This window comes from Ursus americanus, chromosome 4 (assembly GCF_024610735.1).
Source record: "Ursus americanus isolate L20-20 chromosome 4, mUrsAme1.1.p, whole genome shotgun sequence".
In the NCBI taxonomy this organism is placed as follows: domain Eukaryota; kingdom Metazoa; phylum Chordata; class Mammalia; order Carnivora; family Ursidae; genus Ursus; species Ursus americanus.
The window spans coordinates 63,246,735-63,266,712 of NC_142130.1; the positions used below are offsets into that span (position 1 = coordinate 63,246,735).

At 34.1% G+C, this 19,978-nt stretch overlaps 1 protein-coding gene across 2 annotated transcripts in view; it reads right to left on the bottom strand.

The window, feature by feature from the left end:
• CADM2 (cell adhesion molecule 2) overlaps positions 1–19,978 on the bottom strand; it is a 1,025,914-nt gene that overhangs the window by 228,960 nt on the left and 776,976 nt on the right. For both annotated transcript variants that reach the window (XM_045785420.2, XM_045785418.2), the window contains exon 2: positions 14,622–14,771. In XM_045785420.2, coding sequence (XP_045641376.1) covers positions 14,622–14,771 — 150 coding nt within the window. The remainder of the gene's footprint in view (positions 1–14,621; positions 14,772–19,978) is intronic.

Here is a 19,978-nt window from a genome sequence, read left to right on the forward strand (position 1 = left end):
GCTAGTCAATCCAAAGAGATTAGATAAATTAACAAGCAGGAAGCGAGCTCGTGTCACATTAAAATTTAAACAATTGATATATATGATGTTCATTCAAAGTATGCATGTAGGTTTTTAATACGAACAGTTGCTTTTATTTTATAACTTTTTGATTAGTTCTGATTGTAGAATAACAAAAAATTACAAGTATATTAGCAATTCTCAGTATTATCCCTAATACACCCATACTCAATGAATGCATACAATTTTACAATTCTTTTCTTTTGAAAATAATAATAATAAAAAGTTGGGACTTGCAGTTTGTTATTTTTTCACTTTATTATTTCATTTTTTAATGATCCATATTTATTGTACTTTACAAAAGTTTCACTTATGCTTAATTTAGGAAAAAACAAATGTCTCTCACCACAGATGATTTGAGAAGTACTGACTGAGCTCCACAAATAAGGTTAGTTTATTTGTTGTGGTCACTACTGCAGCTCCCCACACCTAGAACCTTAGTCTGAAAGTTGCAGAAAGGACACTTCAACTCCCTGTGCATGCAACAGCAACAACAAAAACCAGCTCTCTTTTTCTCTACTACCTGTAGTTGTTTGATACATGTAGCATTAAACTGTAAAGATAGAGTAAATGAAATATCTACTAATTATTTTGAATCTATAATCTCAGGATCCCCTTAGAAACTGAGAAATTATAACTAATTTCTTTTGTCGTGCCTTCTCTGACATACATAGATAGTAATAGATTAATAATATAGTCAACTGTATGGCTACTCATAATCGGATTACTTTGTTCCTGGTTTGAAAACTAGAAATTGACTTTTGGTTGCCTGATTACATCACAAGCCCAGTCAATCAATTCCTTGCTCAAATATATTCAAATATATTCTTCTTCTCTATTTCCTTAGCTCTTATTTTTTGTTTAGGGGAAGTAGCTTTTCAAGTACAGGACATTTTTTTTAAATTCTATTTTAAAAAGATGTTTACCATAGCTCATGCGCTAAGGCAGGAAATTAAAGTAGGGCTATGGCTATTTAAAAACAATCACAATTATCTGTAGAAAATTCAGGGTAGTATAATGAGAAACCCAAAAAGAAGTTCAAAACACTATTAGAACCAGTAGGAGAGTATTGAGTGAGGAAGTATAAACAAAATAGAAATGTACATTTTGACTTAATAGATACTGAGTCAATATATAGAAGGGGCAAAAATAATAATTGGTTTAAGTAGCTGCCAGTGCTGGGCTACCAGGACTGGCTTCTATTCTCTCTATGCCACTCTTTGTCACATAATCTCAGTGGCAGTTCTGCAGGTGAGAGAGCCTTAACATCTCTTTATGAAAATCGTGCACCACAGAGCTTACACTCAACATAAAATTTATCTCTCCCTAATGCAAGTTCCTTTCCCCAAAGTCTTTAGAGTAGTAACTCAGCCTCCATATTAGAAACATTCACTGCATTTCACCTTTCACATAGTTATAGCACCCAGGAAAGAGTGACACTGGATATCGTCATTTAAATATACTTCTGCTTTATGAAAAGGCCTTTTTTAGATATATACCCATTCACAGACACTTTTGGTCTAAAGAGAGTATTTATGATCTCAAATTCCTGTTAGACTGAAATTACTTAAGACTTCAATGGCAGACTTTTTTTTTTTTTTTGATGTTGCATCATCTGATTTTCCAATATGGCAAAAATCTCAAAAATACTCTAAAAAGAGTTCCAGCCTGCAAACCTGGACAAAGCAGCATGTGGCTCTTCACAACACATTGACCTCCAGAGGCATATAGGCTGGAATTGAAATTGCTTTATGTAATTGGTCAAGGTTGGTTCATAATCACACAGAAATCCATGATGCAACTGGAATTTAAACTCAGCTGTGCTATGAAGCCTATAAACTCTAACCAACCAACTCTTCTAAAATGTTTGCAAAAGTTCATGAGGTAGGATTTTAAGCTACCAAAAAAAAAAAAAGTGAATAATAAACAATTATCATTTTCATAGGAGAGCATAGTTACTGGTCCCTAGAACATGTTTTTATCACAATTCACAATTAGGAAATAGGCCATTCAGTCTTGCGGCATGCAATTTTCAGCATCAAAAGAAAGGTGGGCTATATGTATTTGAAGGGGCTTTGAAAGGAAACATACTAAAGCATGTTTAGATTGGTACTACTACCATTCTTTCTAAAAAGTCAATGTGAATACTACAGAGCATATAGACCAATCATTCAGCATTTCCCCTTTCCACTTTCCACTTGTACTTCAGTCCACTCGCTAATCTCAATATAGATAGGCATAAAACCAGGAGACTTAATTCTTATGAACACCCACACTTAGGCACTAAAACAACACTGCCTCCTACACTTCGCAGTGCTGCAAAAATGCTCATTTACTGCTGTTTCCAAGGATTGCTACAAGAGCCTGCTGGGACTGAAGAAATAATAAACCAAGGAAAATAGAGTGCCTATACTAATTTATAACTCTTCACGCTCACACAGTATAAAACAATACATTAAAAATATTTATTCAGGGAAAGCTGTTTCTACATTGTATTATTCTTTTTGATTGTGGAGAAATGTTACTTGAAGAGGTGTGGGGGACAAAAAACACTCAGTTTTTATAAATATAGGAAATATCCAAAATTAATTTAAAAAGACACAAGTGAATAAATTGAAAGGTAGATCATATTCATTAACATTTTTAGCTACAATAAATTGGACAACTTAGAAGAAATGGATAAATTCCTAGAAACATATAACCTTCCAAAATTGAATCAGAAAGAAATAGCAAATTTGAAGAGACCAATTACTAGCAATGAAATTGAATCAGTAATCAAAAAACTCCCAACAAACTAAAGTCCAGGACCAGATGGCTTCACAAGTAAATTCTACCAAACATTTAAGGAAGAGGTAATGCCTATTCTTCTCATAGTCTTCCAAAAAATGAAAAAGGAAGGAAAGCTTCCAAACTTATTCTATGAGGCCAGCACTACTTTGATACCAAAACCAGACAAAGACACAACAAAAAAAGAGAACTACAGACCAATATCTCTGATGAACATAGATGTAAAATCCTCAACAGAATATTAGCAAACCAAATCCAATAATACATTTAGAAAATCATTCACCAAGGTCAAGTGGGATTTATTCCAGGGATGCAAGCATTGTTCAATATTCATAAATCAATCAATGTGATCCATACTCATTAAAAAGAAAAAGGATAAAAACCACATGATCATATCAGTAGATGTAAAAAAAAATTGTCAAAGTACAATATTTATTCATGATAAAACTTATCAACAGAGTGTTTATATGGCACATACCTCAACATAATAAAGGCCTTACATGAAAAATCCATAGCTAACATCATACTCAATGGACAAAAACTGAGAGCTTTTCCTCTAAGATCAGGAACAAGACAAGGATGTCCACTCTTGCAACTTTTATTCAACATAGTACTGAATGTCCTAGCAGCAGCAATCAGATAAGAAAAATAAATTAAAAAAACATAATTTTGGTAAAGAAAAAGTAAAACTTTCACTATTTGCAGATGGCATGATACTATACATATAGAAAATCCTAAAGACTCCACCAAAAAACTAATAATTTAATAGTTTTTAAATTAGTATCACCATTAATGAATGTGTGTGTTTTATTTCTACATTTTGGTACTTAGACCAATACTTCCAAGTTTACTTATAAAAAAGCTCATTGAGATTAAAGAGAGGCTATAGTAATTAGGAGTATTCAAGTTATAATATTTGAAATAGAGGTTTCTTATTCGTTTTGTACCTCATGTTGAAGTTATTTTCATAAAAAATATTCTTTTGAGAGAAAAGAATATTCCACATAGATTCTACACACTGAGCCTGTTTAATATGAGATTTATTGAATGTAGTAGGTGTAAATTATAGTGATTTCCTGGCTCAATGGCCATACACCTAGTTATACTGCAAAGCAGAGTAGAGGCTTCTAATGTAAGCCAGTCCATTTCTCCCTACTGAGATTCTGAAACTAGAAGAGAGAAATGCAGTTGACCAAGTTTTTGAGTAGAATAATCTTTACATTAGTGTTCTAGAACTAAGTTTTCATCAGTTTCACACTCAAAAAATTAGCACTATTTTTATAGTGTAGACTCACTATAGGTGGGGATATTACTGTCTCAAAGTCCGTTATAAATTATTAAGAAAAACACAGAATGGGTAAAAACACTAAAAATTAAATGGTAACACTTTAAACACTATTTTTCATCTAAATAGAATTATATTGGTATAAATAAAAATTATGTTATTAAAAATAGAATTAAATTTATACATTATGGATAGTGTATTTTGATAGTTACTATTTTATTACATGTACTAAGAACTACAATGTCAATGCTATTTTGAAATTTACTTAAAAAACTTTAGGATATCTTACATTCTCCATGGTCTGTGTTGGGATCCTGATTAAAAGGCTCTTCAACATAGAGACCATACCAGTATGCACCAGGAAATCAGGTCCCCATGCAGTACACTGTTATTTCACATATTTGACAAATAATACATAATAGTTTATTTATGACTGTTTTTAAATAAATTCATTTCAATCAAAAAAGTATATTTTCAGTCGTATGTATTTCAAGTGAAATTATTTTTTTCTTAGGCTCATGGAAGACATATTTACCAATTATTTGAGCATGTCACATCCTCTACGATGAGGCTTACTATGAAATAAATAGAATTACATTTACCTACCTGTAGAATACTTGACCCAATAATTTCCCCCTATATCATCACCATCCCTATATATAGATGATACATGACAACTTGGTACTTGATGTCAAAATTGATGTCGTATTTATTTTAGTAGTTCCAATGCCCAGCATAATTCCTAGGACACAGCAGTATTTCACAGAATTGAACTGAAATTGTCACTTGGAAATCTTTTAAATATTAAATATGCTTGGATATTTGTAGATTAACATTTACTTCGTGAAACCTGCTTTCTTTAATAACTATTAATTCTTCAAATTGAGGCTGTTTAATATCACAAAAGATAAGTCCCCAAAACCTGGTTGGTCATTGTTTGCATTTTTTAAATTGCTTTGGGAGATGGAAAGAGATGATGCTATGGTGTTGACTATCCACCTAGGTTGATTCTAGTCATCATCCACTTTTTATTGCCACAATAAAAAGTGTTTTTCCTCAGCTGTTTTAAGATCATTTTAACAATTTCTGACTATGCACTGACTCTGTATATCTTACCAACATACTGATATAAAATACATGCCCAGAAACACATATAATTAGAAGATGAAGGGAATCTAATTTTAACCAGGACAAGTTTTCTTTCAAGCAGCTCTATTCAACCTGGAAAGGACTACTCAAAAATCAAAGATCTACAATAACTGGAAACAACCTCGCACTTTGGATAGTTAGCAAATATTTATTCAATGAATGACTGGATAAACACAAAAGCTAATCATCAGAAGGTAGAATAAAATATTTCAAATATTTTTCTCTTTGTAGGGTTTTGCTAAAAAAAAAATGTTAGTGAACTGCAATGTGCAATAACTAAGAGCATTTAATTCAGGAACTTGCTCATTTTCAGAGACCTACCATTACTTGACTTATTTGTGTTATGTTTCACTTCTATTTTTAAAAAGAAGCATTATAAAAAGCATCAAAAAAGTAGTAATATTAGTGAAACTTAATTTCTCTAAAATATAATATCAAATACAGAAATTATGCTGAATTCTAAAATATCCAAAAATTAACATTTGCTGAAAACATTCAGGCATACATATGTGGTTTTGAATGTCAAAGTTCCAAATCCGGATGCCATTATAGCTTAACATATAACCAGTAAAACCATATAACCAATACAATTTATAGTGTATATGGTTATCTATGTATTTCATGAAATTGCTAGACTTAAACTACACTAAAATAAACAGATTAAGAAAGTATATTATGTATAACTTAAGATTTTGCTGATGCTTAATGAAAATTTCCCATAATGGTTTTATCATTAGAAGATTAAATGAAAGGAAATTATTTCTCTACAAAATCTATTAGCACTCAGTTTAACATTTATATTAACTTTGGCGAATATAACATTGAAAAATTAATATGTTTTAGAAACAGTGTTGTGACTTTTTTCTCCCCAAAAGAAACAATTCTGCTGAAGGTAATTGTGAGCACAGAGTGATGCAAGGTTTTCTGTAGAAATTATCTTCACTGAAAATAATTGGATAGGGAGAAATTTTTGCATATGCATGTAAATTGTGCTGGTTACTTTCTGCCTATCCTTCTAGATCTTTTTTTCTCCCCCCTGCTCTTTGGCTTGGGAGAGTAAACTACCCAGAATCCTTTGACCTGTGGTTTCCACTTGGGTTCAGACAATGGCAAGTATTGTCAAGAAATCAGAAGGTAGGAGGAAAGAAAGGTCAACTGACATATTTCCACAGGCACCCCCTTCCCAACCAGTCAGAGCTTCTAACCAGAAGCCTCTTCCCACAATTGTAGCTTTTGCTCTTTCTGTCTCCTTTTCAGGGCTGAGGGTGGGATGGTTTCCTACTATGGCTAGCTCCTGGGTGCTGCATCACATTGACTAGTTCCTTTAATTATGCCTGTATGTCTGTATATAGTGTGTTCATTCTTTATTAACTCAAGAGCATAATTTTTTAATGGTAACTTGATTCAAACTCATTTAATATGCATGCATTGACTAGGAAATCTGCTGATACATATGAAATGACTGTAGTATGATGGAGTTGAAATATGAAATAAAGTGTACTCAGATCTATTGCTGAGAAGGTGACTTTGGAGTAAAGACCAAAAAGAAGTGATAATTTTCACAGGAAAATTGCAAACAAACAAAATCCAAAACGCTTGTAAAATGAAGTCCTTACCAGAATAATACAGCATAAAGTGAATTAGGCACATTGAAAGAAAACTCAGTCTCATCATTGTTTTGTCATTTACTACTCAAGTTATTCAAATCTACATGCCTCAATTTCTTTGTATATAAAATGGGTCTGCCTACTGTACAGGATGGCTGTGAATACAATGAGAAATTAAAAACATGAAAGTTATTGAAAAATTGTATTGTCTAACTTCAAGTTGTCATCATTAATTCCATGTCTTTATTGTAACTTATACATAATATTTAAAACAATTTTAAGAAAGCAAAAAGAAGGGTAATATTGGCCACCTTAACACCTGCGTTACTGAGTTAATTTTTAACATTATAATGTCTGTCACTTGATTGAAACCAGTCATGGGTAAGGATACAGTCAGGAGGCATTGGTTGGTACAGAGCCAGGAAAACTTGTACCTTCATTTCAGGTCCATCTCATTTTTCTTCTCTTTATCACTCCTTGTTCTAGGACACCTTATGCATGTTCTTTCTGTCCCACTGCCCCCAGTATTAATGTAAAATTATTGGCAGAATAATTAGATAATTAACACCAGTGATTTCTGGTTATGCCCTTAATAAAATTTTATTTTCATTCCCCCAGTAATGAAATTTTCTTCAGGAAATATTTGAGACTCATTCAAACGTAATTCAAAAAAGCAAAACCACTGTGAAGAGAAATGTCACAGAAAGTTATGTATTTTGCATTTTTATATAAAAACAAATACAAGCACATAGAGATATGTCTGTTGAATGCATACGCTATGCACCCTTGGTGATGTTTGTCCAAAGTATTTTTTGTCAATAATAGGAAGGAATTGAAGTGTTCTTTTCCTGAGCATTAAGTGATCAGACTGTACTGCTTCAATTGTTTTTTTTTCCCCACACCTGCAGAGAAACAGACGCAATGATCTAATTGATTTTTTTTTTATTTCCATTGCCAAATGCCACACAGCATTCCTGTGGTGTTTCAATGAATTCTACTCCCTGTTTTCTCTGTCTCCCTATACCCCCTCTATTCCAAATGCTTATCTACTACTATTTATAACAGATGTGGTGAGATTTGCATAAAAAGAAAGAGAAGAGAAGCATAACAAGTGAATTAGTTAGTTATGTCTATTCTAGGTCCCTCTGACCCATAAGAACCAGTAATGTCATCCTCTTAATTTTTATTTTATATTTAGATTTGCAGGTTTTTAAGTATTATAGAAAAAGTCTTCATACAGCAACTATGCAAAAATGAAATGGAACTGTAACTGAATATTCACTCTATAAGTTAATGATTTTTGGTTTTCAGGTGCACAGAAAGTAGACAGGGAAATTGTTAAAAATGCAATCCAAAAAAATGTGATCCAAATAGTGGAACATCTGATTTGGTCAGGTGTCAATAAGCCCCTTTTTTACTCTGCTAGTTGGTGTCAGAGGCAGGAAAGAAGTTATATCTGACTCCTGTCTCCGATGCTACAATGTCACCATTAAAGATATGCAACTTAGGGGAGCCTGGGTGGCTCAGTCGGTTAAGGATCTGCACACAATTCTCCCCACATCTGTTATAAATAGTAGTAGGTAAACATTTGGAATAGAGTGGTTATAGGGATTGAGCCCCACGTCGAGCTCCCTGCCCTATGGGGAGCCTGCTTCTCCCTCTCCCTCTGCCTGCTGCTCCCCTTGCATGTGCTCTCTCTCTCTGTCAAATAAATAAATAAATAAAATCTTTAAAAAAAATAAAGCTATGCAACTTAAACAGCAAATGTCATTTATTTAATATTCAATACATGTACTTATAATGACCTAGGGTTTTCTCAGTTGGAAAATACATATTCTACTAGTCAAAGCTGGAATTAGACAAGGTCTATTATGGCTTCTAAGGAGTGAATCAGCATCTAGAACTATGTTTGACAAAACAGTAACCACACGTGCCTGTTGCGTACTAGAAATGTGGCCAGTGTGACTGAGAAACTAAATTTTGATCTTATTTTTTATTTAACTTAAATTTAAATATTCACATTAATTCAATTTTAAAAAATTAAATATGTTGGCTACAGAATTTTGTTCTGCACAGATGCAGAACAATGTCATTGTCATGGAAAATTCTCTTGGGCAGTGCTGACTATAATGCATTCTCTGTCTTGCTCTATGTATGTCTTCGATATTTTGAAAGGAACTGCTGCTCTTTACCTAAAAGACAGCTGCTGATATCAATGGCAGAAGCCACTTGTGGTATACTTAATCTGACCTGGTGGCAGATGCCTTTGTTCTCAGGGGTATTCCAGTTAAAACTAACGCAGAGGCCACACCTGGATTCAAATTTCTTCATTACCTATCATTAGCTGAATGTCCGTGGACAAATTGTCTTGAGAATTTGATCCTTAATTCTCCATTTAAGGAAGCTACGGATCCCATTAAGTGTGCTCACGGTAGCCAAAGCTCAGATTTTTATTGCCGAATTCACTGCCTCCCTCTTTATTTTACCTGACTGAGAAATCTTACAATATTAGTTTCACTTTAGACAGTCCCCGCGGGACACCTGCCTCCTTTTGAGAAGAGATTCCTGAATATTCACATTTAACCTCCCTGATCGAGACTCCTAGGAAAGGGCTCAGCTTAATTCTCCTTCAGCTGATCACCAACTGCCCACTCACAGCATGCTTTTCTTTAGTGATAATTCCAAGTAAACAAGAAAGGTTTTCCCAATTCCAACTGGAGCAATGGGCCACCATCCTGAGTTATTTGTTCAACCCTCAAAGGCAGGAAGGACCCTTGAAGACCTGTGTCTCCAGATAGCATGAGAGGCTTCTCAGAATATGCCTCGAGACTCAGAGTGGCAGTGGCAATGCTAAAGAGAAGCACCTGTTCCATTCTTCTGAGCAACTTGCTCTCCTTCCTCCCCCCCCCTTCTCGATAAGCGATATCAGTACAAAAACCTAAACTTAGGGATACAGAACTCCTGTAAAAATTGAGTTGCTCAACCCAAAGCTTTTCAACCTCAGCTGCATTTTAAACTCATTCGAGGCACAATTAAAACACCATGATACTCTATACCCTTGAAAGATTCTGTTTTGAAAGCTCCCACAAACAAGAGGCAATATAGTGTAAGGCAGAAATAAGAACAGAATTAAGGATGGAGCCTTTATTTAAAAGTAGCAGCCACCTGTAGAAGCTGGTGCAATCAGTGACACAGACAATCACTATTTTCTCTATTGTTCTCCTGAGCAGTTGTCACTGGCACAGCATGTGTGTGTTACTCTCATCATGCTAACTCATGCTTAGCTTCTGCACTTAGGCTCTGGCACAATATGGCATGTTTGTTTGCTCAAGATAAGACTTAGGCTTGAGGTAAGGCAGGTGAAGGCACACAAAAAGACCATGTGGGGGAGGGGGGGAACTGTAATGTGGCATCTTCAAAAAAATGCTTTCATTTTCAAACTCTTGCATTTGATGGACATCACAGTCAAGGATTCCTTCCACTAAGACATCACATAGGAACTGAGCCAATGACTTGTGAGGGAATAGACATGTTAGATTGCGGTTCATGAAAGGTTTTTTTTTTATTATTATTCAAAACTTTCTGTTATTCTGTTGCAACAGACTATATTTTTAAAGATTTATTTATTTATTTGAGGGGGAACTGGTGGGGGAGAGAGAGAATCTCAAGCAGACTCCCTGCTGAGCACGGAGCCTGACTTGGGACTGGATCCCACAGCCCTGAGATCATGACCTCAGCAGAAACCAAGAGTTGGACCTTAACCCAGTGCACCACCCACCATCCAGGCGCCCCTGTTGAAACAGACTATTAAAACCATAATAGAGCTAGAGTTAGAAGCAGTCTAATATCAAAAACAAACTGGCTATACTACACACACACACGCGCGCACACACACACACACACACACACACTGGCTTTTTTCAACATAACCTTAAGCCGTTATAACAATTGGTAAAGAAAAAAATTAAATAAAGCAAGTGCATACTACAGCGATTCGTATGATCAGATGTTGCTATTTTACAGCAGTAAGATGAAGGAATATGTTGCTATATATCCCAAATATGACATGATGGATCTTTCCTACCATAATTATCCCTCAGGAAAGAGGGGCTGCCTTATTTCCAAGTCTTTGCAAATCTTATATTACAAGTTGCTATTTTTTTTTTCAAAAGGATCCTAAGACACACTAGCTTGAAATACCCTGAAAAAATTCTGGTTTTAGATGTTCTATAAAGAATAACTAATGAAATCACTGAAAAAGGAGGCAAAGACATTTCGTATAGATTTTGTTTTTGTGCCTGAGGATTTGACCTCACAATTGTAGATGTCACTGTAAACATGACTCTCAAAGATCTTCTTAAAAAGCAGTACAATCAGTTGTTCCATAGTAGAGATCATTATTATACTCCTGCAGGATGAATGAACAACACAAAAATTGTTCTGCTGTCATAAAAATTCATAGTTGTTACTCGGGACAAATTTCTCATTGATAGTATCCTACACTTTGAAAAAAGTGCTGCTAAGCAAGATTATTTCATTAAATGCCAGGATGGAAAAGCAGTATCTCTAAGTGAATATATGTTTTTGTATTAGTTTAAATACACACATATACTCAAATTAAGAAATTAAATAGTATAACCATCTATTTAATTGTTCCATGAGCATCTCTAAATGACTGTGTCCCCAAAGCATTTTCTCTTGCTTTACATCATTGGGAAAGTGAGAAATTTCCTTAAAATTGATGTCACCTTATATTTGGTTATATACATTTAGGTATTTATTGACAAATACTTGTAATAACTACTAACAGCAAAAAGAGGTTGTTAAATCTCTGTGTGTGACTTATGTATTTTTTTTTAACTAAAGGGACTTCATTTTTTTTTTTTTTAAGATTGATTGATTTATTTTAGAGAGTGAGAGTGAGAGGGCAATGGGGGCAGACAGATGAAGAGAGAGAGAGGGAACCTCAAGCAGACTCCCGTAGAGGCTGTGATCATGACCTGAGCTGAAACCAAGAGTAGGAAACTCAAAGGACTGAGTGAGTCACCCAGGCGTCCCAATGTGATTTCATTCTTTAGAAAGCAACAGAGATCACTTGATTTAAAAAACAACAACAAACTCCTCCAAATACCATAAAGAAGCAAAGAAAAGTAAACACCAGCACATTTTTTTAGATTTGTCTTCACTATCCCAAAAGCACTAGTAAGATTAAGGTCAAAATATAAAGCTAATATAATATTAGCATGATAAAACTTGTATTTTTTACTATGAACCAGTGAAATCAAAGGTAGTCTTCAAGCTTCATTTTTGCTACATAACTTTCATTTCTATTGAATATACGTGAAATACAAGCTAGTTTATGTCGGTTATATTTATACAACTTTAAAGTAATTAATTAATTCATAAAATCAAATTTTTATTCTTGAATATCCTTTCTTTTAAAAAAGCTTTAAAATATCACATTAGATATTTCTTATATTTTTCAAATTGAAAAGAGATATTTTATAGTCTCACAAAATATGTTTAAAAATTTCTAACTGGGATAATAAAGTCCATAATCAGAAGCATTAAATAATCAATAATATTAATAGGGAATAAAATTATATTAATACTGCTATAGTGAGTGTTTAGCAGATGAACATTTCAAAATTCATTTTCAGACTCTTTAAAATAGTCTTAAAGTACCAAAAAAAAAAAAAAAAACCACGACTAAAAGTCCATGTTAAACATGATTACACATCAAACATTCTAATCAAAACATAAATATGGAGTCACCACATTGGCTATAAGTCTGGCCAATATTTGAGTCACAATGTTTAAATCACCATACTAACTTTAAAACTCATATAATTGTGGGACCTTTAACCCCATCCTCCCATATGCTTCTATGACAATGTGGCCATTAGTGATACCTGCTGCACTTGTCTTTCAAAGGACAAAATAAAACAATAAATAAAAGCTCTTTCTAAGTAATATGATTCTACAGAAATGCTGGCCTGATCCTCTGTGATACTCAATTGCAAATTCAACCAATTAATTAGGCCACAGTACCCCAATATTTGGTCATATGCCAGTCTGGATACTGCTGTGAAGATATATTTAGATGAGATTAGTTTAAGTTAGTACACTTTGAGTAAAGCAGATTAACCTGCTGTGGCCTTGTTCAATCAGTTGAAGCATTAAGAGAAAACATTTGAGATCCCTGGAAGAAGGGATTTTGTCTCCAGACTGCCTTCAGACTTGAGCTGCAATGCTGACTTTTTCCTGGGTCTCTAGTCGGCTGGCCTGCCTTGCATATTTCAGACTTGCTAGCCTCCACAATCACTTGAGCCAGTTTCTTAGAATCTCTCTGTCCTTCCCTCCTTCTCTCCCTCCCTCTCTCTCTCTCCCTCTCTTTCCATACTTATTTATCAACTATCTATGCATCTTTTTATCTATTGCGATAGGGAACATTTGACCCCTACTAATGTATTCTAAAATATATTTTGTTCATGTGTTTATCATCTGTCCCCTATTAGACTGTCTGTCCTCTGAAGGCAGGGATTTTATCTCTTCACCAACTCTAACACCTTTTATGAAGAAAACCTCAAAAATTATTTGAGCCAATAATTAAATTTTTAATCAATCCTTCACTATATATTAAAATTTTAAATAAAAATTTCATTTTAAAACTAGAGTACATCAAAGATGGAAAACTACAGCAAGATAAAAAAAATACAGAATTCCTATTTTAGGGCAAATGGGCACATTTATTGGACTAATTTAACTACACTTTAACCATTAAAATGGAATTGATTTCAAATTATCTTACTGGTATCTACACAGATTCATAAGAAATCCAGATATTAAGACTGTGCTGAATAGCAAATATATAAATAGATATTTATATTCTATATAATTTAAATTTATCTATAGCAACAGCTCCATATTTTTATTATAGTTCACGAACTCACTTTTCCTCCTAATGTTTATAATGATGGATGAAGGATGGAAATTCGGTGTATATTTTAGTTGTTTGCTTGAATTACATATTATGAATTTCATTACTTTTCTAAAAAAAACTTTAATCAAAATCTATCATCCAATTAGGAGCCCAGTTAATTAATGAAGTCTAACTCCACTTGAAGTAAATACATCTTTTAAATTTCAGTTCTTTATTTTGAAACATGAAGTTACTTAAACTTGTTATGGGAAATGTTTCTACAATTCTTACTTTCCTTCCCATTCATAAGAATAAAATCGCAAAGCTTTCCAAAATCATACAGCATCTTCTAAATATATTAAGCTAAGGTTAATAAAATATGTATATATATATATATATGTAGTGATTATCATATATATATTATCATATATATATATATATATATATATATATATATATATATATATATATATATATATCCTGGAGTGAGGAAAAAACAGTTAATCTAAATACAAGGCAACTACAAGAATGAAGGACTATGATATCTAGAGAGAAGATAATGGTTAAGAGAAAGCATAAAACGATTTTTGAAACAGAATTGAGACTGTTTATTTTATTAAAAAGTTGACATAGGTTATCTTTAGTGTTTATGACTTGCAAACTAAAGTATTTAATATTTAACATGTTTAAATACAAGCAGCAGCAGTTTGGTAATCAAAGCGAATAATTTGAATCATCTCAGAAAAATAAATTCATTATAATTAAGATATTTCAGAATATGATTAAAACATTGAAAAGAAAATGTATTCACCTTTCTTGTCATCAAAGTACAGAGTCTGTTGAGCTGGATTTGACCACTGGAGGGAGGTGTTATCATTTTGATCAACCCTGCAGGTCAAAATCGCAGTTCCACCTTCAACAACGGTTACATTCTGCGTTAGTGGAAACTGCCCTTGGCTGCCTAAAAGGGGATTAAAGAAAATGTTGATTAAATGAAGGTTATAAAATGATTAATTTCCCAAGAGCTACATTGGACTTAACTTCTCACCCTCCCAAAAAATTAAACCAACCAAACAACAATAAAACTATATATTACAAAAAGACAAAAACAAAAAAAATTGAAAATCTTTAATCAGGGGACAACAGTTTTGCATACCATTAAGACTCCTTCATACTCCCTTATGTGTTCCAGAAAACCTTCTTTGCCTCCTAGGCACACATGAAGATTTATATTCAAATAGTAACATGATTATCATTAATTTCCTTTGGCCTTGCATTAATTATATAGGGTGGCTCTATTCATCTTTGAAAATAAGGCACTGGAATAATTTTGGCTGAATTGAACTCTCTAAAGCAGCAGATAAAATACTTCCCCGGTAGCTTTTATAATCCTGAATAAAGTATGAAAAATGGATACTAGAACTTTAGATTCAATTTCTGATAAAAGAAATAAAAAAAAGAATCCTATTTTACCAGAGCTTCTTGTAGATGTAGCTGTTTTTAGAAACATGAAATGTGTTGGAGAAAACAATGTAAGTATTTTTCAAAAAGTGTTCATCTTGTAGAATATCTATCAAAATCTTAAAGAGATTAACCTAGGAGATAGAGATAATATCCTCTTTTGTTCCTTTCTCTAGTTTCCTGATTTTCCCCAATGAATATATATTTCTTTTATAATCAAGAAAAAAGCACATATTTTAAATGACCCTTGTCAAATTGGATATCATTAGAATATAATCAAGTATTCTATCTTCCTAAGTATCATACTAATTTATTAAAATAATTCATATAATAGCTTTACCTAATAAGAACACTTCTAGTAGTTAAAACAAAATTCATGCACATGGAAACATAATACATAAATTTCACTTCAGTGAGATGATCTGAAGATGAGATCTGCCAAGTCTGGTAACAATTATCAACATGGGTAAAAAATGACTTTCCAGAGCCAGGTTAAAATACTATTATGTGAGCAAGGTAGTTCATTAAGTCAAGGATAATTTACATATGCAAGAACATTATGATGACTTAATCACACCCATGAAATATATTTCCCTTTTCTTCTTTAGTTTTGTAATGATTCTATCATTACCACAAGCACCACTTGAGGTTATGCTGGAGCTATTGGCATAAAGGATCTTATTACCAAGAAGCCTGTTGATTGGCACCATAAGAGACAGAAGAGCCTGAAGGGGAAAATTTCTTTCCAGACCTGAATGACACAAGCGCAGAGGTTCATGACCATGTTATATAATTAAGCCTATCAAGTATAAAATCTGATATCAGTAGCTTTGTCTTCTCAATGCCAACCTCTTAGAGTCACTATGGCAACTCCCCAGGATATCTCCCTGTAATCTTTAGGGTGGAGTTTTTAAATTGAGGTTAGGAGATGTCTGGAATAAATTCTCTGATAGTCGACTTAGAAGTCAACAGGAGCCAGAGTGGGATGTGTTTTGCCTTCAGCTCAAAGGTGACCTCTAGCAGGGAAACGTGGAAAACTATCAATCTTGTGAAGTGAGGTGAGGCGAAAAACCATATAAGAGAAAACATGAACTGAAACAGAAAGAAGGAATAATTACCAGAGATATCAGATTACCAGTTCATAAATATGAAGCTCAGAATGATTTTAAGATATTTTGCTCAGATTCCCAAGTATTGATGTAACACATAAACTCGACAATGTGAGAGAGGAGGGATTCTTTAAGCAATAAAAAGCACACAACTGCTAACAAGAATACATAATTCATCCCAGGTGACAATTTGACTATCAACTGGTACATACATAATATTGTCTGCTTCTTTAAAGAAGTGGAAACAGAGCAGTGATGCTTGCAACAATTTCATCCACTACATTTGCAAAATAATTTTCAAAACATCCCCATAAGAAAATATTATCCTTCTCGTTTCACAGATGGATAAACTGACACTGGGAGGTTAAGTGATTTTCCATGGTGAAACAAAGTCAATGAACCATTTGGGTTTTTTTCTGAAAGTTCAATATTTTATTCTTATTTTTCCACAAAGACTGCTGGGTCATAGTAACTCGATCACTATTTGCTTAAGTGTGAATTAGACAGCAATAAAAAAAAATGGGTAAATATTTTAACAATGAAATTTTCAGTTGCATACCTAGCTGAACTACGTCCTCATAAATTTCAGTTGTAGCATTAAAATCAGATATGAGGGGATGTCAATATCAACTGCCCTCAAATAACCTATCCTATTCAGAACTTACTTTTGACAATTATTTCAGTCTTTCCTTACTGGCCTGGAGAAGAAAGAAAGAAATATTTGTTAGGGTCTTCTGCATGCCAGTTACTGTATATACACTTGCACACCTGTTCCTTGTCCTTTCAGGTAGGAGATTAGGACAACTTCCCTCCATCTTCTCCCCATGTGGATTCTGACTTTAAAGTATTATGACTTCAGTTCCCTGGGACTTGCAGCCTAAAATCCCTGCAGTCAAATAATTTAGTTTTTCCCAATAGAGAGCAAACTCATATGGAGAATCTACTAATCTTAAATACCCTTAGGATATGCGGTTTCCAAAATCAATTCAAAAGCCAGTTTTGTAGACAAACTTCTTCTCAAGCTTTGAATTGCCTTTTACTTCTGGTTATAACCTGGAGAGAGCATCAGGTTAACTGCTACTTTTCTCTTTTAACTCTTTGTGGCTCAAGGTTGTCATTTAATTCAATTTCAGAGAGTCTTTCCAAAGACGTTACTAATTTTCCCAATTAGCAAAATTAGTATGTTACCAAATTAAGGATTCATTTTCAATGCATTTCAATGCATTCATTAAACAAGTATTTTGGGGGATATGCTTTGCCTTGTATGAATCAACATCTGAAAGATGCACAGAAAAAGAGAAACTTGCTAAGGAGACTGCAGTGTCAGGAAACTTTGTGAGATGGTGTGAAGGCAGGGGAGAAGGCAGTCTAGGTGTGGTATATAACTTTCTTTATTACCCCCATCTATAAGGATTTCTGAAATGCATTGGTCATATCATTTGAGACCTTCCTTTAAAAGGATCTTTTCTCTGGCTAAACTCAGCACCATCCTAGATTTCAGAGGGGTTATGCTTATCAAACACATTTATGATCAAATGTAAAGGAAACAAAACTTCCACTTTGGAATCATAGAAGGTAGCTATTTTTCCAGGCAGCCTATGTACATCATTCCCCCCCCTTTGTGTTTATACCCTTTTATTATTTGCATAAATATCAGTCTCCTTGAGTTGCTTCTAAGATAATTAAAGGGCAGGTTGATGAGATCATCTTACTTATCTTTGAATCAGTTACATTGCTTAACATTTTGTACTGTGAGTTGGAGCTTCCAGTGGGTGCTCATTATCTAAAATGAACATGTTCTTAGAGCAGTAGCCGACATTGTAGGGGAACTTGTGACAGGAGAATAACCACAGTAACTCAAATCTGCTGCATTTGTTCATGGTCAAAATAGAGGGGTAGGAGGAGAGACTAATTCTTTACCAAAAAAAAAATATGGAAAATTTAAATAATAAAATCCTTATTAGTATATTATCTTAAGACATTTTTTTGAAGTTCTAACTGAAAATCATGAGGAGTATACATAAGATATAACAGAGGTGATCTGGAACAGACACATCCAATACCACTGTCAGCACCCCAAACAGGATAAAAAGACAGACTATGACAAATTTATGCTCCAGAAGGGGAAAAACATACAAGACAATAACTTTCCTTGAATATTGAGTATAATAATCCCTACCTAAGCTCTCTTAGGTAGACAGAACACTGAGATGGAAAATATTTTACTTTCCTTTCCTGGTCCAATTTCCCTTGCATCAACATTCATTTTATAGATTGATTTATTTATTTATTTTGAGAGAGAGAGAGAGAGAATGGCAGGAGGGGCAGAGGGAGTCAGTGAGGCAGAGAATCTCCAGCGGACTTCCTGCATGGAGCCTGATGAGGGGCTCGATCTCACAACCCTGAGATGATGACCTGGGCAGAAACCAAGAGTCGGCTGCTCAACCAACTGAGCCACCCAGGCGCCCCAACAGCCATTTTTATGGTACCCTTTTCTGTTATCTCATCTTCCACAATCACTAAGCCAACGATAAAGATACGAAAAATACAGTTAAATTTATCTGAGCATTCACAATATTCTAGGCACTATTCTAAGCACATTTCTTTTATCAGTGATTTATTTTTCATGCCAACCTTGTCATCTCTACCTTGAAGATGTGGGAACTGATGCAAAGAGACCTTAAATAATGTGCCCACAGTCACATAGCTAGGAAGTGCAGCAGCCAGGTTCTGAGCCCTCCCACTCTGTCTTCATACCTCACATGCTTAACCAAAAAACTGTTTGGAAAAGAAAGTGAACTTAACTCTGAGTAACTGTTATAAAATAAGCATAGAGTTTAGAGTTAAACATTTCAAAGATGCACTTAAACCTTTTACATCTATTTTTAATAAGTGAAGGAGCATTTGAAATTCAAGTAAAAGCTGCAATATACTAGAGCTGGTTCATACCAGCTCATGAGAGTCAACCGAATGTAACTCTTCTCACTTTATGCTCAATGATGTACCCTGCTAGTTTCAAATGGACCACAGTGAGAGTCTTTTCACTATGGAGACTGGCAAACAGCTCAAGTCAGTGGTTTTTCACACACGGGCAGTTGTTAATCATTTCTACAGCACACCACTGGAAAAGCCACCTTTGATGTCTCTTGTTTGGGGCTCTTACCTACATATTTAGCATAAATGAAGCTTTTGGTTTTTTTCTGAAAACCAATGATCTCTTTCCAATGAAATATAGCTCTATTTTTGAAGTTCTTCTCTTTGTATTTTGAGTCTCTTCAGTCCCTTTCCCCCTTTTTCCTCAAATCATTTTCCAGGAGTCCTTTTCCCCTCCCATTCATCATTCTTCCAATAAAAGTCCTTCAAACGATCTCTTTTTTCCTCTACTCTGTTGAACTTGATAGTTTCCTTAGGCTGCCAAGTTTATTTCTAACTAGCATCAGGGACTGAAAACCATTCAGGCTAGTTTCAGTAGTTATATGGAAACAATTTGCTAATTTATTGCTGTGAAAGACACTGTAATGAAGAGCAATTATTTAATAGTCTGCAAAGATGGCTTTCCTGACCCTGTCTTTAAATAGCAAACAGAGAAGCTGCCATT